The 18,851-nt window shown below is 38.9% G+C and overlaps 1 protein-coding gene across 5 annotated transcripts in view; it reads right to left on the bottom strand.

Moving 5' to 3' along the window:
• The window catches only part of LOC142599185 (single-stranded DNA-binding protein 2-like), a 191,613-nt gene that overhangs the window by 20,566 nt on the left and 152,196 nt on the right, over positions 1–18,851 (bottom strand). For all 5 annotated transcript variants that reach the window (XM_075739069.1, XM_075739068.1, XM_075739066.1 and 2 more), the window contains 5 exons: positions 16,884–16,950; positions 16,628–16,698; positions 12,661–12,728; positions 6,294–6,342; positions 3,818–3,853 (listed from right to left, as the gene is read on the bottom strand). In XM_075739069.1, coding sequence (XP_075595184.1) covers positions 3,818–3,853; positions 6,294–6,342; positions 12,661–12,728; positions 16,628–16,698; positions 16,884–16,950 — 291 coding nt within the window. The remainder of the gene's footprint in view (positions 1–3,817; positions 3,854–6,293; positions 6,343–12,660; positions 12,729–16,627; positions 16,699–16,883; positions 16,951–18,851) is intronic.

Here is an 18,851-nt window from a genome sequence, read left to right as displayed (position 1 = left end):
AACAGTACTTCATATAGCTGAGCCCCAAAGTAAGGCTGATGTGTAGCGCTTTGTAGGATTACTGGGATACCGGCCAGTTTATCCCACATAGCACAGATTTTAAGACCCCTGCATAATGCAGCAAGAAAGAGGAATCAGTTTGTATGAGAGGGGAAATGAAAAAAGCTTTCAAACCAGCTAAGCATGTTGTCTCCTGTGCTGTTGCACTGGGTCTGAAGCAACCTCACAAACATTTTGAGATGGAAGTCCTAGTTTCAGGAGATGATATTGCTAGCACGTTGAAGCTTGTGGCAAAAAGTTGAAGGGAGGTGAATCCCGCTTGGCTTCTGGTCATATTGGCTCCTCTCCTCTGCACAGAACTACATGCCTTTTGAAAAACAACTACTGGTTGCATATTGCACTTTAGTAGAAACTGATCGAGTCACTGGGGGAGAGACTGTTACTCTGAATGTGGGCTTGCCTATATTACAGTGGGTTTTGTCTAATGATACCAGCTATAGAATTGGAAATGCACAACAATCCAGCACTGTAAAAGGGAAATGGTATACTCCCATGCAGGCAAAGCCAGGTCCCCACAAAAATCAGTACCTTGCAGGAAAAAATAGTCCAACTAGAACTGACAACTGTATCTCAACCTAGTTTGGAGACACTACCCCCTGCCTGGGCTCAGGAAGCCCCACCATACAAACGCCTCACTGCTGAGCAGTGACAGTGTGCCTGGATCATGGATGGATCAGCAAGATATGTTAAGGGGAGAGGTGGTGGAAGACTGCCACCTTTAATTCTGCCAAGCAAATCTCTTTGACTTGGCAAGGCAAGGGGGGAGTAGCCGTCAGTATGCAGAACTAATGGTTGTGATCATGATATTAGAAGAGACCCCCAGTCCTGAGCTATGCATATATATTAGTCCCTTTGTATTGGCTCTGGCTGAGATGGAGTTAATTCTCCCCACAGCAGCCCTCATAGTGCTGTGCTGTGTATTGGTAGCTAGCAAGGTGTTGATAACACACCAGCGTTTTGGCTACTACTGAGCAGTGCCAGCACACAGCAAGGCTGTCTATCCAACATTTCTTCCCCCTCCTCAGCAGAAGGCTGGGAGTGGGCAAGATCTTGGGAGGGGACGCAGCCAGGACAGCTGACCCAAACTGACCAAAGGGATATTCCATACCATATGACATCTGCTCAGCAATAAGAAGCTGAGAGATAGGGGGAGGAATGGGGCGGGGACATTCAGGTTTTTTACAACGTTTGTCTTCCGGAGTAAAGGGTACGTGTACTGAAGCCCTGCTTCCCAGGAAGTGGCCGGACATTGCCTGCTGATGGGAAGTAGAGAATAATGTTTTGCTTTTTGCTTTGCTTCCGCACGCGGCCTTTTGCTTTTGCTACATTAAACTGCCTTTATCTTGACCCATGAGTTTGGGGTTGTTTTTCCCCATCTTATTTTTCTCCCCTCCTTGTCCTGCTGAGGAGGGGAGTGATAGAGCGGCTTGGTGGACACCTGGTGTCCAGCCAAGGTTAAACCACCACACCCTTATATGCCACCTAGGAATTGACTGCATGGGTTAGTAAGCAGCAAGCAGACAATACACAAGAAAACATTGTGGGATCAGGACTAATGGAAACAGCCCAGAAATGTGTGAATTTGAACCTGTGAGTTCAACATGTTGATGTCCATGTCACCCGGGGTGTCAGGGAGGGGTAGGAGCACAATGCCACAGTTGATTGATTGATTAGCTCAAATTAATAGTGCTACTTTACCTCCTGATATCCCATCCCCTGATGCTCTGTTACCTGATGAGGAAGCCCTTGGTAAATGGGCCCATGAAAAATCTGAGCACTTGGATATTGATGGTACATACAGATGGACCCAAAGTTGGGGCCTCTCATGTACCTGGGAAGCCATTCAGGAGCTAGTGCAGAGGTGTGCAGTCTCTAAGGTATTGAAAGATAAAAGGTTGCCTCAGCAGTCTTACGGGTAGATTCAACAAGGCCCTGTCCCTGGCTATACCCAGCAAATAGATTACATCAGGCCCTTACCAAAAGCACAGCAGTTGCAGTACATAATGGTTGACACATATACTATGTTGCTGTGTCCCCGGCTACACATGCTGACCAGAAAGGGACACTGAAAGGCTTGTGATTATGTAGCCAGTGGATAGGCCCACCCACCTGTATCCAGTTGGACAATGGGTCTCATTTTACAGGCCAAAAGGTTCAACACTGGGCTGCTGAGCACAAAGTACACTGGATATACCACATACCCCATTGTCCCAGGGGAGCTGGCCTAGTCAAGCAGACCAATGTCTTACTGAAGGAAGAGTTTCATATGCTTTTCCTCTCTCACTCTGAGTAACTGTCCAACAGTGCTACAACAAGCTGTAATGAATTTGAATAATAAAGCATTCTTCCAAGGCTACACCTCCTACCAGCTTCTATTAGGTCACCATCACTATGAGGTACAATCCGAGATGCTGACAGAGCCTCATGACTCATTGTGAGTCAGAGGTAACTGTATGTACCAGGCTCCTCAAGGGAAAATCATCCCTGCAGAGATCCTGGCAAAGGGACCAGAGGCCATGTACCTAATCCTAGAGGAGCAGGCAAACATACCTCATTATGTGCCTCAACATATGCTGTACATAAAATAATGCCTTTGATTTATCTCATGCAGAACTTCTATGTGGAGCCTCACACTGCTGCTTTTTTTTGCTGCATGCTATGTATCAACAAACATGAAGTGTTGGATGCCCCTGCCCACTGGCTGCACTAAAGCTCCTTCCTGTCTATTAAACATCTAACTGGACTGTTTGGTGAAATTTGCACTACCATTGTCTTACAGGACACTGGAGGGGTGGAGCCCAATGACAGGACATCTTCAGTAGTCCTAGCCCTAATATCGCTGTTCTACAGTTATTTTCACAACCAGTATTTGTTTTACTTGTCATTATCCTTGCACTATTATTATTCATAGCAACTAGCTTATGTATAAGAAAGTTTCTATTAGCTGAACCACTTACTAATATAATCTGTAACTTATATTTAAGAAAGGTAAACTGTATGTGGATCAAGGGGTGGAATGTAGTAATCCTGACCGGAAGACCACTGTACATCAAGGAGTTAGTGATCCACATAACAGTTAACCTGAGTAGGCCCAGGCCTGTGCTGTGTCACACTGTGCTGTGCTGTGCTGCACATACAGCATGGCCCACAGGCCTGTGTTGTGCTGCACAAATCCTTTGTGCAGCACATGTCACCTGGGGTTGAATGACAACTAATATTAAGAAAAAACAATACCAACTAATCCATAATAAATGAAGACAATATTTGTGAAATAAAACCAAAACAGAATATGGAGGGAAAAAAGTTTTCAAGTCTCTAGAAGGTAATTATAAGAATAAAAATATCCTTTAAAATGTTAGCTATAGGGACCCATTTATACATCTTTGGGGAGATAAAATCTTCTAATTCTTTAATTGCTTTTTTTCCTGAAGAAGTTCAGAAATTCATGCACTATATTTTATCACCAAAGAAGCTGGGGTTTTTTGTCCTTTATTATTGAAGACAATATATTTTGTTGGTTATGGAAACATATGCTGAAATAAAACACAGTACTCAGGGAAATTTAGAGCAGACTGATAATGATTCTAGTAATGAATATCAACATATGCACCAGAGATGGCAGACAAAACAGCTAGCTGCAGATCAGATGTTCAGTTCTCAACCAACACACAAGGTTTCTTCATGTGGACAATGATTTCTTTGCCTAAATAAAATGTAACATCTATTTTAATGAGCAAATATATAAGAGTGTACTTACTACATAGTTCCCAGGAGATGCTGAAGAATAAGGTATCTGTAATATCAACAGAAAAAACAGTAATTTCTTCTGCAGAGAGATGGTATCCATACCTACATTTATTGACAGTCATATGTTAAAGCATATTTGTATAATTCATTTTAAAGACAAAGATAATGATTATGGGGAAAATGCTATTGTTGACAAATACACGGCACCTTTTCTAATTAACTTATTGTATGTTCAAGGCTAAAACTTGCAATATAGTCATAAACAGAATTTAATATCATATACTTCAAATTATTTCTGTTTAAGATTACTGTGTCCTGGAACCCGCTCTATTGAAATCAACAAGAATAACATTCTGTGTTGGGTTTGCATGGCAAGGTTTTAGTAGCAGGGGGGCTACAGGGGTGGCTTCTGTGAGAAGCTGCTAGAAGCTTCCCCTGTGTCTGACAGAGCCAATGCCAGCAGGCTCCAAGATGGACCCACCGCTGGCCAAGGCCAAGCCAATCAGCACCTCTGTGATAACATATTTAAGAAAGAGAAAAAACCAGTTAGAGAGAGTGCTTTTACAGCTGGAGAGAGGAGTGAGAAGATGTAAGAAACTCTGCAGACACCAAGGTAAGTGCAGAAGGAGGGGGAGGAGGGGCTCCAGGCGCCGGAGCAGAGATCCCCCTGCAGCCTGTGGTGAAGACCATGGTGAAGCAGGCTGTCCCCCTGCAGCCCATGGGGGAAGGATGAGGGGGTGTAGAGATTCCACCTGCAGCCCATGGAGGACCCCACGCCGGAGCAGGTGGAGACACCTGAAGGAGGCTGTGACCCTGTGGGAAGCCCGCGCTGGAGTAAGCTCCTAGCAGGACCTGTGGACCCGTGGAGAGGGGAGCCCACGCCAGAGCAGGTTTGCTGGCAGGACTTGTGACCCCGTGTGGGATCCATGCTGGAGCAGTCTGCTCCCAGAGGTCTGCACCCCATGGAAGAGACCACGCTGGAGCAGTTCATGAAGGACTGTAGCCCGTGGGAGAGACTCCATGTTGGAGCAGGGGAACGTTGAGAGGAGTCCTCCCCCTGAGGATGAAGAAGCAGCAGAGACAACGTGTGATGAACTGACCGTAACCCCCATTCCCCGCTCCCCTGTGCCGCTGAGGGGGGAGGAGGTTGAACTTGGGAGTGAAGTTGAGTCCAGGAAGATGGGAGGGGTGGGGTAAGGTGTTTTAAGATTTGGTTTTATTTCTCATTCCTCTACTCTGTTTTGCTTAGTAATAAATTAGATGAATTCCCTCTCTCAGTTCGGTCTGTTTTCCTTGTGAGGATAATTAGTGAGTGATCTCTCCCTGTCCTTATCTCGACCCACAAGCTTTTTGTTATACTTCTCCTCCCCATCACGCTGGGGGAGGGGTGAGCGAGTGGCCGCGTGGCGCTCAGCTGCCGGCTGGGCCTAAACCACGACACATTCGCATACTTAAACGTATACAAGTTGAGGTCTGATATCTATTCTCTATTGTTTCATACTGAGTGATGCATGCATGTTGGACAGCCAACATCACTCTTGTAAGATACCAAGTTACAAACTCTAGTACCAATGCCAGTCCTTGTGTCTATCACAAGAATCTTCTGATTCGTAGTGTGGGAGGCACAACAAGCTCTGTAAAGATCTACAAACTTGTAAAAGGTTCAGCTGTAAGATTATTAATGTAATATTACATTAAAATTACATATTAAAATATGTAAGCTTAGGATAATCTTCTCAAACTATGATTTCCGTAGAACTTGTTAGCCAGATAGTATTGACCTAACTCTTGTTACTTGCACTAAAGGAAGTTAAAATATATTTTAAATATACTCCAGGAAAACACTTTTGTTAAGGAAGTTCTGTAACTGATGTAGAGCTGTTGTGTGATTATGAACAGAGCTGGATATTTGCAGTCAAAAATGGTCAATGAGTTCTCTGTTAAGACATGATACTCACTGTACCTACTCTGCCTTAGGATTAAAGGGAACATAATATAATGAGGAAAAATAAGAAGCATGCAATATTCTATTTGTTGAGTAAAGTAGATTTTGTTTCCTGTGGTTTGGTGTATTAATGAAAAACAACTCCCTTAATATCATAGAATGGTTTGGGTTGGAAGGGACCTCAAAGATCATCCAGTTCCAACCCCCCCTGCCATGGGCAGGGACACCCTCCACTAGACCAGGTTGCCCAAAGCCTCATCCAACCTGGCCTTGAACACTTCCAGGGAGGGGGCCTCCACAACCTCTCTGGGCAGCCTGTTCCAGTGCCTCACCACCCTCACAGTGAAGATTTTTTTCCTAATAGCTAATATAAATCTACCCTCTTTCAGTTTAGACCCATTATCCCTTCTCCTATCACTACGTGCCCTTGTAAACAGTCCCTCTCCAGCTTTCCTGTAGGCCCCCTTCAGGTACTGGAAGGCTGAAGATATATGATGTCTATTACATTAAGATGATGTCTAATATTTAAATATTTACTTACAGAATTGGCACTGGTTGGGTTTGGCCAAGGTCTACCACCGCCTGGACCCCTGTAACAGAAGATGAAAGATGAGAAACAGAATGACACCCCTCCCAGCTTCTGATCACTTATGAGGAATCAAATGTTTTCAAGTAATCTTTTCCCAGATTAAGTTAGGATATAGCTTTTTAAATTGTAATAAAGCATGATTATAAACCATAACTGCACCAAGTTATAAAGGTTTAGCAAAATTATCATTGTTGCACTACCTTCTTCATTTAATCAGTTCATGAAATGATTAAAGAGAATTTATTTATTATTAGAACATTGTCATTTACATTTAAGACATTTCAGTTCCTAACTCATTCTATGGCCTTTTCAGGACACTACCTGCTAGAACTGTATCATAACAAGTGTTTCATCAGTAGCCACACTGCTGGAGGCTATAGTGGAGATGGTATAGTTACGCATCAGTGTCAAAACACTTGCAGATTTAGGAAGTGTCAGACATTCCCCTATCATGCTCTCAATGGAACAATTTGAAAGACTGCAAATTTGTGCCTCTTATAGTGCTTTCTTCTTGTTCAGGGAGTATTTAACTCTATGTTACATAGAGATAATGTTTTATTGTGGCACAGAAGTTTTAAAGAGTAAAATACAAGTTGAAAAATTCTTTAAGTTCTCATGAGGAGTGTTTTTTCTTTGTACTTTGTTCACGTTTTAAAAAATATTTGGAGGAAGTATCACACATTCTGCAAGTCTTTACAATATAGACCAAAGCAGAAAGGTACTAAACTGTAACTGCAATTTCAGCCACAGAAATGTACTCTTGCTTACATAATTAAATACCTTCTTGAAAGACTGTAGCAAACATTTATTGAGTATGGGTCTAGAATACTGCAAGTATAGTAAGGTTTCATTAGTAAAAGTAATGCTAGTTCCTTATAAACATTTTGATTAAAACTATTTTTTAGAAAAACAAGCCATTTGCTGTAATACGTATCTAAGAAGAATAATAATTGTATTTATATAGGAATATATTTATATATTTTATAAATTAAAAATTGAAAACATGCCATTTTATACTTACATTTTAAGTATATATTTAGATACATATTTAAAATTAGTTTGCTACTTGAATCAGGCTACATTATCCCCACAGAAATCACATAAACATGAAATTTACTATAGGCAGAATGGAAATTTCAGACTTTTCAGACGTTCTTTTGTTACACTTTACCAAAATGGTATATTTATGATTACGTGGCAATTTCCTAGCAGGTGGGAGAAGAATACAACAGGCAAAAGAAGTCTTTGATAAAGCTAACTCGGACTAAAGATCAGATAGATACTAAAAGCAAAATGAGGGAAAGGACAAAGGAAAATAAGATAAAATGACTTTTTGAAGGCCCTGAAAACATAAAGGCAGAGCAGATGACAAAATTTCTGCATTTAAAATTGCATTTTGTCCTCATAGGCTTTAGAAAAGCTACATTAGACACCACAACTTACTAGACATGGGAAAATTATTTAAATACAGCACAAAAAGTAGGCTTTATAAATTAGTTAAGGAAGTTTTCTATCTATTTTAAAGTTTTGTAGAAGTAAAAACTATTAAGTATATATGTTGCCTCAGGGTTTTAATATTGAAACTGTCTTATTTTTTATTATATTGTTGATAAAACTATAAAGAAGTTGGCTAAAACAATCAACTGAAAGTGAAAATTAAGTGAATCATTTCACTTTATGCTGCTGTGGTGGGTTAGCCTTGGCTAACAGACAAGCTCCTAACCAGCTGCTAGCTCACTCCCTCCCTCCCCCCCTCAGCGAGACAGGGGAGAAAATAGGAAGAACAGGAAAGAGAAAGATTGTGAGTCAAGATAAAGACAGGAAGATTGCTTACCAAGTACTGTAGTGAGCAAAACAGACTTGACTTGGGGAAATTTAACTTAATTTATTGACAATTAAAATAGATACTGATTTGGGTAGTGAGAAACAAAAAGACAAACATTAAACACCACCTTTCCTCCCCCCTTTCCCAGGCTCAACTGCACTCCTTCAATCCAGACTCCTCTACCTGCCCCAACCAAGCAGCACAGGGGGGATGGAGGATTGGGGGGTATAGACAGTACATAATGGTTTCTCTCTGTCACTCCTTTCTTCTCACATTTCCTCTGGTCTAGTGTGGGTTCTCCACAGGGTAAACTCCTTCAGAAAAACCTGCACCAGCACAGGTTCTCCACAGGCTGTAGTTTCTTTAGGAATATCTATCTGCTCTGGTGTGGGTCCTCCACGGGTTGAAGTGTGGATATCTGCTCCACCATGGAGCTCTGACCTTGGTGTTCCCTTTGCTGTTTCTCACTCTTTTTGTTCCCTCCTCTGCTCACTCTGTGGTATTTTTGCCCTTTCTTAAATATGTTTTCACAGAGGTGCCTTAGGCTTTGCTGATTAAATCAGCTTTGGCCTGCAGTGGGGCCGTTGTGGAGCTGGCTGGAACCAGCTATGTCCAGCACATGGCAGCCCCTGACCACTTCCCACAGAGGCGACACCTGCAGCCCCCCTCCCTGCTACCAAAACCTTGCCATGTACACCCAACGCAGCCGCTGACATTATTTTTGGAAGGTTGGAAAGACAGAAATGTGGGAGAGGGTCTTTTTGTGAATCAGTCATCGTCATTGTCTTCTTTTCATCCAGAAAAATGTAAAATTATATTTGGCAGATATTTTGCTATTAACCAGAACAGCTTCCTTTTGACCTTTCATGGGAGAAAAAGCTGGATTTTAAAATGACAACTGTTTTTGTAGACACATTTTTATGTGCCAGAAATCCAAAACCATTGAATACAACACAGGAAAATTTTAATGTAAGAAAAAGATATGTAAGAAAAAAGATATGTCTATGTGAAGAAAATGTAAATTAATATGCACTATACATAAGGCAATAGGGAAGTTATCTTACATAGAAATGCAAGTACTACATAACTTACTGTATTGAGTTTACGTGGCAAGGTTTTGGTAATGGAGGGGCTACAGGGGTGGCTTCTGTGAGAAGCTGCTAGAAGCTTCCCCTTTGTCCAATAGAGCCAATGCCAGCCAGCTCCAAGACGGACCCGCCGCTGGCCAAGGCCAAGCCAATCAGCAACTGTGGTAGCGCCTCTGTGATAACATATTTAAGAAGGGGGAAAAAAAAAAAAAGGAGCAGGAGTTTTTGCAGCCAGAGAGGAGTGAGAAGATGTGAGAAACTTTGCAGATATCAAGGTCGGTGCAGAAGGAGGTGATCCAGGCACCAGAGCAGAGATCCCCCTGCAGCCCGTGGTGAAGACCATGGTGAAGCAGGCTGTCCCCCTGCAGCCCATGGAGGAAGGATGAGGGGGTGTAGAGATTCCACCTGCAGCCTGTGGAGGACCCCACACCGGAGCAGGTGGAGACACCTGAAGGAGGCTGTGGCCCCATGGGAAGCCTGCACTAGAGCAAGCTCCTGGCAGGACCTGTGGATCCATGGAGAGAGGAGCCCATGCCAGGGCAGGTTTGCTGGCAGGACTTGTGATCCCATGGGGAACTTACACTGGAGCAGTCTGCTCCTGAAGGTCTGCACCCCATGGAAGAGACCCACACTGGAGCAGTTCATGAAGGACTGTAGCCCATGGGAGAGACTCACGTTGGAGAAGTTGGTGGAGGACTGTCTCCCATGAGAAGGACCCCACGCTGGAGCAGGGGAAGAGTGTGAGGAGTCCTCCTCCTGAGGAGGAAGGAGCAGCAGAGACGTGTGATGAACTGACCGCAACCCCTATTCCCGGTCCCCCCATTCTTAGCATTATATTATCCCTTGCAATTTATTTGATGTACAAAGTATGAATTCTAACATGTTTGAGTCCATTTATTGCTGCTGCCCATGGGTTATCCTTAGATTCACTCTGACTGTTTTTGAATATTGGAATTGATCAGACAAGTCTTTACTAAGATTTCACAGTATAAAGACTTTAGTACTATCAGATTTCAGACAAATTTGACAGCAATAACTTTACAGTAAGAAATCAAATTGATGTTCTGGAAATACAGTTATAGAAACCCAAAGCACAACATATGTTACTCCATTTGAAAGAGGAAAAAATATTGACAGTAAAAAAAAAGTTCTAAAAAAATTATTCATTTAGAAGGCATGCAATAATGGAACTCCTTACAAAGGTCTGTGATTCAGCATATAACACAGATCATTATATGCTACAGCATAATATTCCAGCATTAGCACTTTGGACTCTTAAGCCTTTAATGTGCATTATATGGCAAGGGACAGTGTGAAGTCTTGTTAAAAAACAAGAAACAGTATTCTGTTCCCACTTTCAGCTGAACTGGAGTAAAGATGAATTTGTAAAAATGTAAAGGAGTGCAGCATATGCCTGATTGATAGACATAGAGATAGCTATGGTAACCTACTTCATAATTACTACTTTATATAATGTTGCTCTCAGAAGAAATAGTGTCTCAAAAGCTCATGAATTCCTTGAGTAAAGGACTGCAGTTCATCCCTTCAACAGAACACACAAGTTCAAAGAAAAATGCTCTTCCCATAACGCTGAATAAAAGAACATGATCTATGTACATTTACTGATTCAACACAAGATGAAATGTGCTTCTTAAATATTGCAATAATAAAATATTAGTATTTCAACCCATAACCATATTCTTTCTGGCAGAGAAGGAGTTCTTTTTTTCATCCAGGAACCCATTTGCCAATCTTTTTTATGTAAATACTGATTTATGTGGATAAATATCCTCAAAATATCTTACCTATCCTGAATTTTACTTATAGAACATTTTATTTTAAAAAGTTGTATTTCCTTTTCTTATCATAAAATCTCCTTCTGAGTACAATCTATGTACTGCTTATATACTCGCACTGAATGTCAAATATCTAAATATTTTTTCTACATTGATTCTATTTAAAAGAAGAAATGCCTACCCTTGGGAAGGTTCCTAGAATTGCCTTTAGTCCAATATATGCTGTCTATAATAGAGTAACAACCAACTTTAGGTTTTATTTGCTTCAAGAATTCAAGTTTTATCTGGAAATCAGAATAAAGGATATGTTGGATTAGATATTTTTCTAAAACTCGGTAGCTCTTTCCTTTTTTCAGGTTGGTAACTCTTTATTTGAAATTAAAATTATCCTCTCTTGCTTATGTTTCCTATAAACATAAAATAAAATTTAAAAATAAGAGTAAAAATTAGTATCTATGATATAATGATAACAACCATATATAAATCTTGACTGTGTTTTCTGTCGATCTGCTGCAAACTCATTCTTGAAAGACAAAGGTGTAAAAGGAGTAAGAAAATAAAATTTCATTTTAGTGTCCTGATATCCTGACTGCCATGCTGCCTTCTGTGACCACCCAGGGACTGCAAAATGCTGGTTAAAAAACAGTGTAGTATCTTATGTAGAGGTAGGGCCAAGATACAAGAATCACTTGATAATCTCTGGCCTGTATTATGAATCTTTTAAGAGAGAAATCTAAATAATGCAAGGAGCACCTTATTTTTTCCCAGACTTGCTAATCATAGAAACATCTCTTAGTGAGCAAAGGATTTATCATAAGTGCAGAACATTCCTCGTTTTAGGCTCTTTGCTAAGCTAAAATCCTTAGTTTAAATCTAGTCTGCTGTAGATACAGTAATTTTATATCTGAAATTTTTCTACATGCTTAGGAAGGGTATGTGTCTCTACAGGTGTAAAAGGAATAATGCATTCCAGTGACCAAATCCACACCTGGAATAAATTCATATAGCTTAACTGAACTCAGTCAATTTACACTAAATGAAAAACAGGCCTGAGAAGTACACAGAAATACTGAAGAACTTATATCTGTAATACTGTTCTATCCAGTTAGAGTAGAAATAAATGTAGTTACAGAAATAAAAACAGCAACACAGGGAGAATCATCCACTCTTTTTGTAAAATACATGTCCTTTTTATAAATACTTATAAACAATGATTTTATTTTGCTAAAATAATGGTTTTATTTTGCAGAAAAGAAGCATACTTGTACTATTCTTGGCAAAATAATCAGAAAAAAAAAGGAAAATAATGTCATTAAAAAATGCATACAAGCAAATATCAGTGACTATACTGACAAAATATTCCCAATATTTGAATTTTGACCTATAAAAGAAACTCAGTATTTGTACAGATTTGGAAGGAAAGCAAAAGAGCCTGTATGAGACGTGCAGAAGAATTGTTGTAGGTTAATTTTTTTTAATTGCAGTTATTATCCATCAAAGCATGTTTACTAACCAAAGCATGTTCTCCCTTGTCTTATATTTATCAAATGTTACTTCTACAAAGAAATAATGTTTTTTTTCCAAATATAAGATTTTATTATTGTGCTTACATGTTCATTCCAGGCATCCCTGGGCCACCTAGAGCATTCAGTGGGGGTCTCATTGCACCTCCATAGTTCTGCAATGATAACCAAGGGTCAGACTAGCACAAAACAAAAAAACAAAACCAAAGAGGAGAGGGAAAGGACAGCAGGATAATGATATCCCTACATAACTGCTGACTAGATAGGCCAATGGAATTCATTCTTTCACGAATTTTCATAGTTGAATTAAAAAAAATAATATTGTTATCCCCAAGGAAAAAGAATGATATGTACTACTCAAACAATATAAACACACTAAGAATACTTAAAATGTCAGTTGTTTCGGGAAGAATTATTTACACACATAGAGATCAAGTCAATGGCCAGTGAGGGGCAGGTTTTATAATGTATTCAACTTTTATACCAAGGGAGCTCAATCAAAATAACAAATCTGGACTGTTCTAAGATTTCTACATCATAAAATTTAAATAAAATAATTTTTAATTAGATTTTGTTAATGAACAGTGTATCAATAAATGCTTGTATGAAATTACATCACATGATATCAATTTTATAACATATAAAATAACTTTTACATTTATCTTCTAATCAGTCAGTCTATTCTAATAAATCTGATGTAACTAATATGAAAATTATTTAATATGATAATCAATGTCATAACAATGCTGATATCTACAAAGAAGAATTTTCCACTTTACAGGGACAGAAATGTGTTTGGGTTAGTGCTTAGACACTGTTTAATTTAGGGTTAAATGCACTACCTTGCTTTGCTGACAACTATACCTTTGAAGAAGAGCCAAAGGACTGATAAAAAGCATGCTTTGCTAAAGACTATCCTTGAAGGAGAGCTGGAAAACTGATAAAGAGGAAACATCCTGCCCCAGAAGGCACCCAGAGCTGGGTGATTGCTAGAGAGGCCTGAAGTCAACAAAAATCAGCAGTAACTAGGGGAAAGGGAAAGGTGGCTGGGGGAGTTTGCAACCACCCACCCAATTAAAGGACTATGCAAATTACCCTCCCCCATCCTCAAGGGGCATGCCTGCTTATTTAAAGATGCTTGACCAATAGTAGATGGTGCAGTAATTAATAACCAATTAGCATAAATTTAGGTGGGTTTTTCTAATCCTGTACAAGATAAATATGTGGTAGATTCTCTGTGTGGCGTGCTAGCTTTGTGGAATTATCACCTAGCACCCATCTCTGCGCAGACATGAAATAAATAAAATATCTCTGCTCTGTGTGTATATTGGTGTACTGCACACCGGGTAAACAATCCTACTTTTGGGACAACAATGCTAATAAACATATTGCCCAAGGCCTATAAAATCAGAGTTTGTGCTTTGATAATATTATGGCAAAAACTTAGCAACTCTACTATTTATAAGAAAAACTAAATTATTGCTATTTTTATTTAAATGTATGCAGAGCAATATATCTCACCTCACAAGCATAATGCACTCTGTAATCTGTTAATCCTGCTAATTTTTTTTTATATTCCAAAGGAATGGATAATAGCATATTCTCTAAAATGAACAGCTGTGCATTTTGAACAGGGTGGGGGAATTATTTACTTTAAAAAAATCCTAAATCATTGTTGCTATTTTCCAATACTAGAACTAATGTGCTCTATTTATAGTATAAACTACATATACTATAAAATATATGACTCAAGTTTATGGATGTTCTCTATATTGGTCAGATTCACAAATCCATGTCAAAATGAAGTCATGAAGACCTGGGAGAAATCCAGTAATGAGATTCAAAGTATTGGTCTGGTGCTATATATATGTTGAGTGATACGAGACATATCAGTTACCTAGAACTGATCTAGAACTATGAGAGGATGTTCTGTTACTGCAAACAAAACCCCCACACTTATAACTTCCTTTGTTATTAGAAACTCCCAAAAGGCTGCAAACTGATGTCTTCTAGATCCAACTGTGCCATCTGAAGATAGTATTATTCATAGCGGCTAGTCATCAAGCACTACTCATTCCTGCCTTTTTTTGTAGTTCTGGCAGACTTATTGGTGTGCATGCTCAGGCAAAAGTCAGACAGATTAACTCAAACCACCTGTTTAACCTGAGTTATCCTAGATAATTTTGTCTGACATAGATTAGAGGATGCTCACAGTAACAACTCCTCTGTCAGAACTGTAGGGCAGTAACTGGTAGGTAGCCAAAGCAGCTAGGCACAGTAACATCTTCAGTTGGCACTACTGCTGGATCTGGAAGAGGACACATTCTTACTGTAACACAACAGTAGTTCTGTATCTATTTTATTTCATTTTCACATCTTAATTTGGAGGGCTGAGCCATTCTCCTTATTTGGTCTGTCTGGTATCTCCCCTCTTTACTTTAGTTCAAGAATCATTTGTGTGGCCCTGGGTTAAAGATCTTTATGGAATCCTGCAGGGCTAGAAAAATTCTACTCAAATGTACTTCTTGGTCATAAAATATTTTCATTAAGGCTATTGATACATAGGTTCCTTCAGCTGCAGCTATGCTCTCTGCAGAAGTTATTGCCCTAATTTGTTCCTTACAACTTTTTAATCAAAATCACCATCTCCACTGCTTATCTGGTAGTTGAGTTGTTCATAAAAGTACTCCCTAACTTCTGGTGGTCAAAATGAGCTAGATTAGCCAAGACTTATTTTCTTAAATATTTATGATAACCTCATTGTTTTTGACTAGAATGCATTAGGGAGCATGTGAGAAGATCACCAGCAGATATGAGGGACTTGGAATAAGTAGCCAGTCACAGATTGTAGGTAGCAGCCTGTTCAGCTGGCATAACTGCAGCTTGAAAAAGCCTGAACCAAAGCCTTTGGAGCTTTTCAAAGACTCAAGCATTTACAACTGTGCACCACTTTTTGCTTCAAGTTATTTAAATTGAAACAGTCTAGAATCATAAAATATAAAACTGAGGTAACTTATCTGGTTTTGGAGGACTTAATTTACACTGTGTATGTCTTTACACTGAAAAAAATTGTTTACAGTCATGGTTTATATTGTCATAAGTATATGACACAATCATATAGGCATCAAATTATTTCTACTGGTAGTAGTTTACATCAGTTGGGAAACAAACATATAAATGCTATACTTGATATAAGCATTTCTATGCCAGCACATTAAGGGTTTCCCATTTTCTGCCTGTGCAGCAAGGCAGCAAGTTGATTCTTGCACTTCAAGGTTGCTTCGCTCCTTGAAAACAGAGCTAGAAAGATACTTATAGAATCATAGAATCATTAAAACAAAACTGGTCCCAGTACTGAGCCCTGGGGAACACCACTTGTGACTGGCCACCAACTGGATTTAACTCCATTCACTACAACTCTTTGGGCCTGGCCATCCTGCCAGTTTTTTACCCAGTGAAGAGTATGCCTGTCCAAGCTGTGAGCATCCAGTTTCTCCAGGAGAATACTGATTGATAAGGAGGAGAAACATCAGCGTGAACTTCAAATTTTACATTAAAAGCTCTCTGGCACTCAACAAAAATCTAGATCAATAGTGGATGAAGAAAAATCTTTAAAGAATATTTTTTTGATTTTTTACTACAAAGAATTTGACTAACCTAATTGTATTAGATTAATTCTTCCCTCCTAAACAGTGCAATCAATTAGATTGGGAGGATAAGGAAACACCTACTCAGTCCTTGAGCTCCTTTACAAATCTTAGCCTTTAGTTATAACGTATACTGTCTGAGGGACAAACATAACTTTTCTGAAATAAGCAAGTTACTTAAGTAAGTTTTAATTTCAACTGTTAATTAAAATAACTTATTCTTGAATTTGACACTTTGTATAGCTGCAATTCAGAATTAATTCTATAAAAGAGATAAAATTTATTTTTAAATGGGATTAGAAGAACAGGTCATGGCACATTCTATCTTCAACTCACAGAATGGCAGAGTAATATAGTGTGAGTACAGATCCTGTCAATAAAAAGAGATATATATCCATGGAAGGTACCTGTGGTCCTAAAGGAACCATTCCTCTTGGAGGAGTTATTCTTTGCATTGGCCCACCCATGTTTGGATGCCCTGGAAAGAAAATTATGCAACTTGAACAGCTATGCAATATACAAGCACCTTCTAAAACAACTTTAACAAATAATCCCTTAGTTTAATAAACAGTTTACAAAGTTGCAGTAAGCTTTGAAACATAAAGACACAAGTTTGAGATCATAGTACTTTTGAACATTCCAAATACTTATTTCACACTTCACCTTGCTGCCGTGTTGGGTCCATCCCACTAGGCAATAATGGCTGACTTCCTGGGACACCTCCAAGTGCCTGCAGACATAGAAACAGTATCAAAAGGAGATAATACACTGTAATTTGTGTTAAGCATGTAATACAGGTATTTTGGTTTTAATTCTCAGATGTTTCTTCTGAATCACGAGCAATCTGGAAGAGTTAACTCTCCTAAATTCCTAAGACCCTGATTATGGATTTGCACAAACAAAATCTTAGGCTTCCATGGAATTATGTATAAATAATCTCCAAAATATACTTTTGCCTAATTTTCTTTTTTTCCCCAATTCTTCCTTCAATTTACCTTACCTATTTTTAACATCAGAACATTACCTATTTCTTGGTTACCTGGTAATTTATCCTAAGCTTAAATTTTTAGTTTTCCTTTTTAACCATTATTTTAACATCTTCCTTTAAGAGGCCAGAATGTGAAGATTGTGATCTTCTCTGAGAATGAGTCATAAATGAGCCAACATCACAGCATTCAAAGGGTAAATTAGGGCTGTGATGTGAGTGATATTTTAGCTTCCACTCTGCCTTGCTCTCGGACATCAATGCTAAAATAAGCTTATTATCCATCTACAGGAGAGTAGTACAAGAGTCACAAAACTTGCTTCTAAATCTTACCTTCAAGCATGAAGATGTATTGTTACCTCACCTCTGGTCCAAATCACACATATTATTTCTAAATTCCCAGTTTTTTATCCACCCTTTGAGTTTATAGTAACCCTTGGGTTTAAGGAAAATTTCTGTAGTCTCTTACCTATAGTTTAGTCAGCTAGAAAAATGTTGTTATAAATGGATCTTTGCAGCTGATCCATAAAGTGCTATTTAACATTTCAGAACACCACCACATTTTCAGTAAAAATGTATCTATCTGGAGTGAATAAATCCGGTATTATTAATCTACTCAGGCAATAGAGTTATTGCTTACTGAGGGAATGATTCAGTTACTCTTGACTTGGAAATACTGTGGTAGTTTGGGATATATACAAAGGGGAACCGCCTGCAAATACTCCAATGTTTATTTCCACAAGAGGTAGGAAATTCAAAATTAAGATCCATATTGTTACCTCATTTTAACACCTACTGAAAAGGTATTCTATTGTAGTATTTATGGAATATATATTAATCTGAGACTACATAATTTAAATCAGAGTTTTACATTTACTTCAGTGGCTCCAAGTCAGGACGATATGCAAGAACAACACATGAAATACACAGGAAAGTGCCAAATACTAGTGAAGCAGGAACTGTTCATTTCTGTCAGAGATGACAGGTGATAAATAAGGACAAGGAGGGAGGAACTGCTGTAAGCCCATTTGACTGAAGACTTAACTTATGCAGTAATTAGTGTGGATAGTTACATAAGAGACTGCAGTTCCTTTCCAGTGTATCATATTACTTTTCAAGAAAACTGCATAGCATGATGCATTACCAAGAGCAGATGCTCTTGTAGGACTAGATGAGCGAGTACTAGAGGCGCTTTAGGTGCATTAGTGTGATACTCAGTATATGCTAACTTTCTTTGCTAAAAAGCTTACAACTAGCTCAGATATACTTACACAGCACTGCACTGTGCTGTGTACACATGCCCTTTGTTACACTTCCTTGCATAAGAAATATAATCCCTACTGTAATGCATTAAGGGATAGAATTATAGTTACAGTGGGAACATAAACTGATTTTTATTGACTTTCATATAATCAAAATTTCAACCTTAAAGCTGCATTACAATAGTTTATTAATTCCACACACTGCCCATATATACTGTAACTTACAGTATGGCAGCATTGCCAAAAGCAGTAATTCATGAATGCAGCACAATGTAAATGAATTGCAAGAGCTGTAATTCACTAAGATTATGTTACAACTCTAATCTGAAAATATTGTAATGTACCGACAAAAATAACTGAAAAATAGTTCTGAAACTAAAACTG

This window comes from Balearica regulorum, chromosome W (assembly GCF_011004875.1).
Source record: "Balearica regulorum gibbericeps isolate bBalReg1 chromosome W, bBalReg1.pri, whole genome shotgun sequence".
Lineage (NCBI taxonomy): Eukaryota > Metazoa > Chordata > Aves > Gruiformes > Gruidae > Balearica > Balearica regulorum.
Note: the sequence above shows the minus strand (reverse complement) of the source record. Positions and strands in the feature narration are given on the sequence as shown.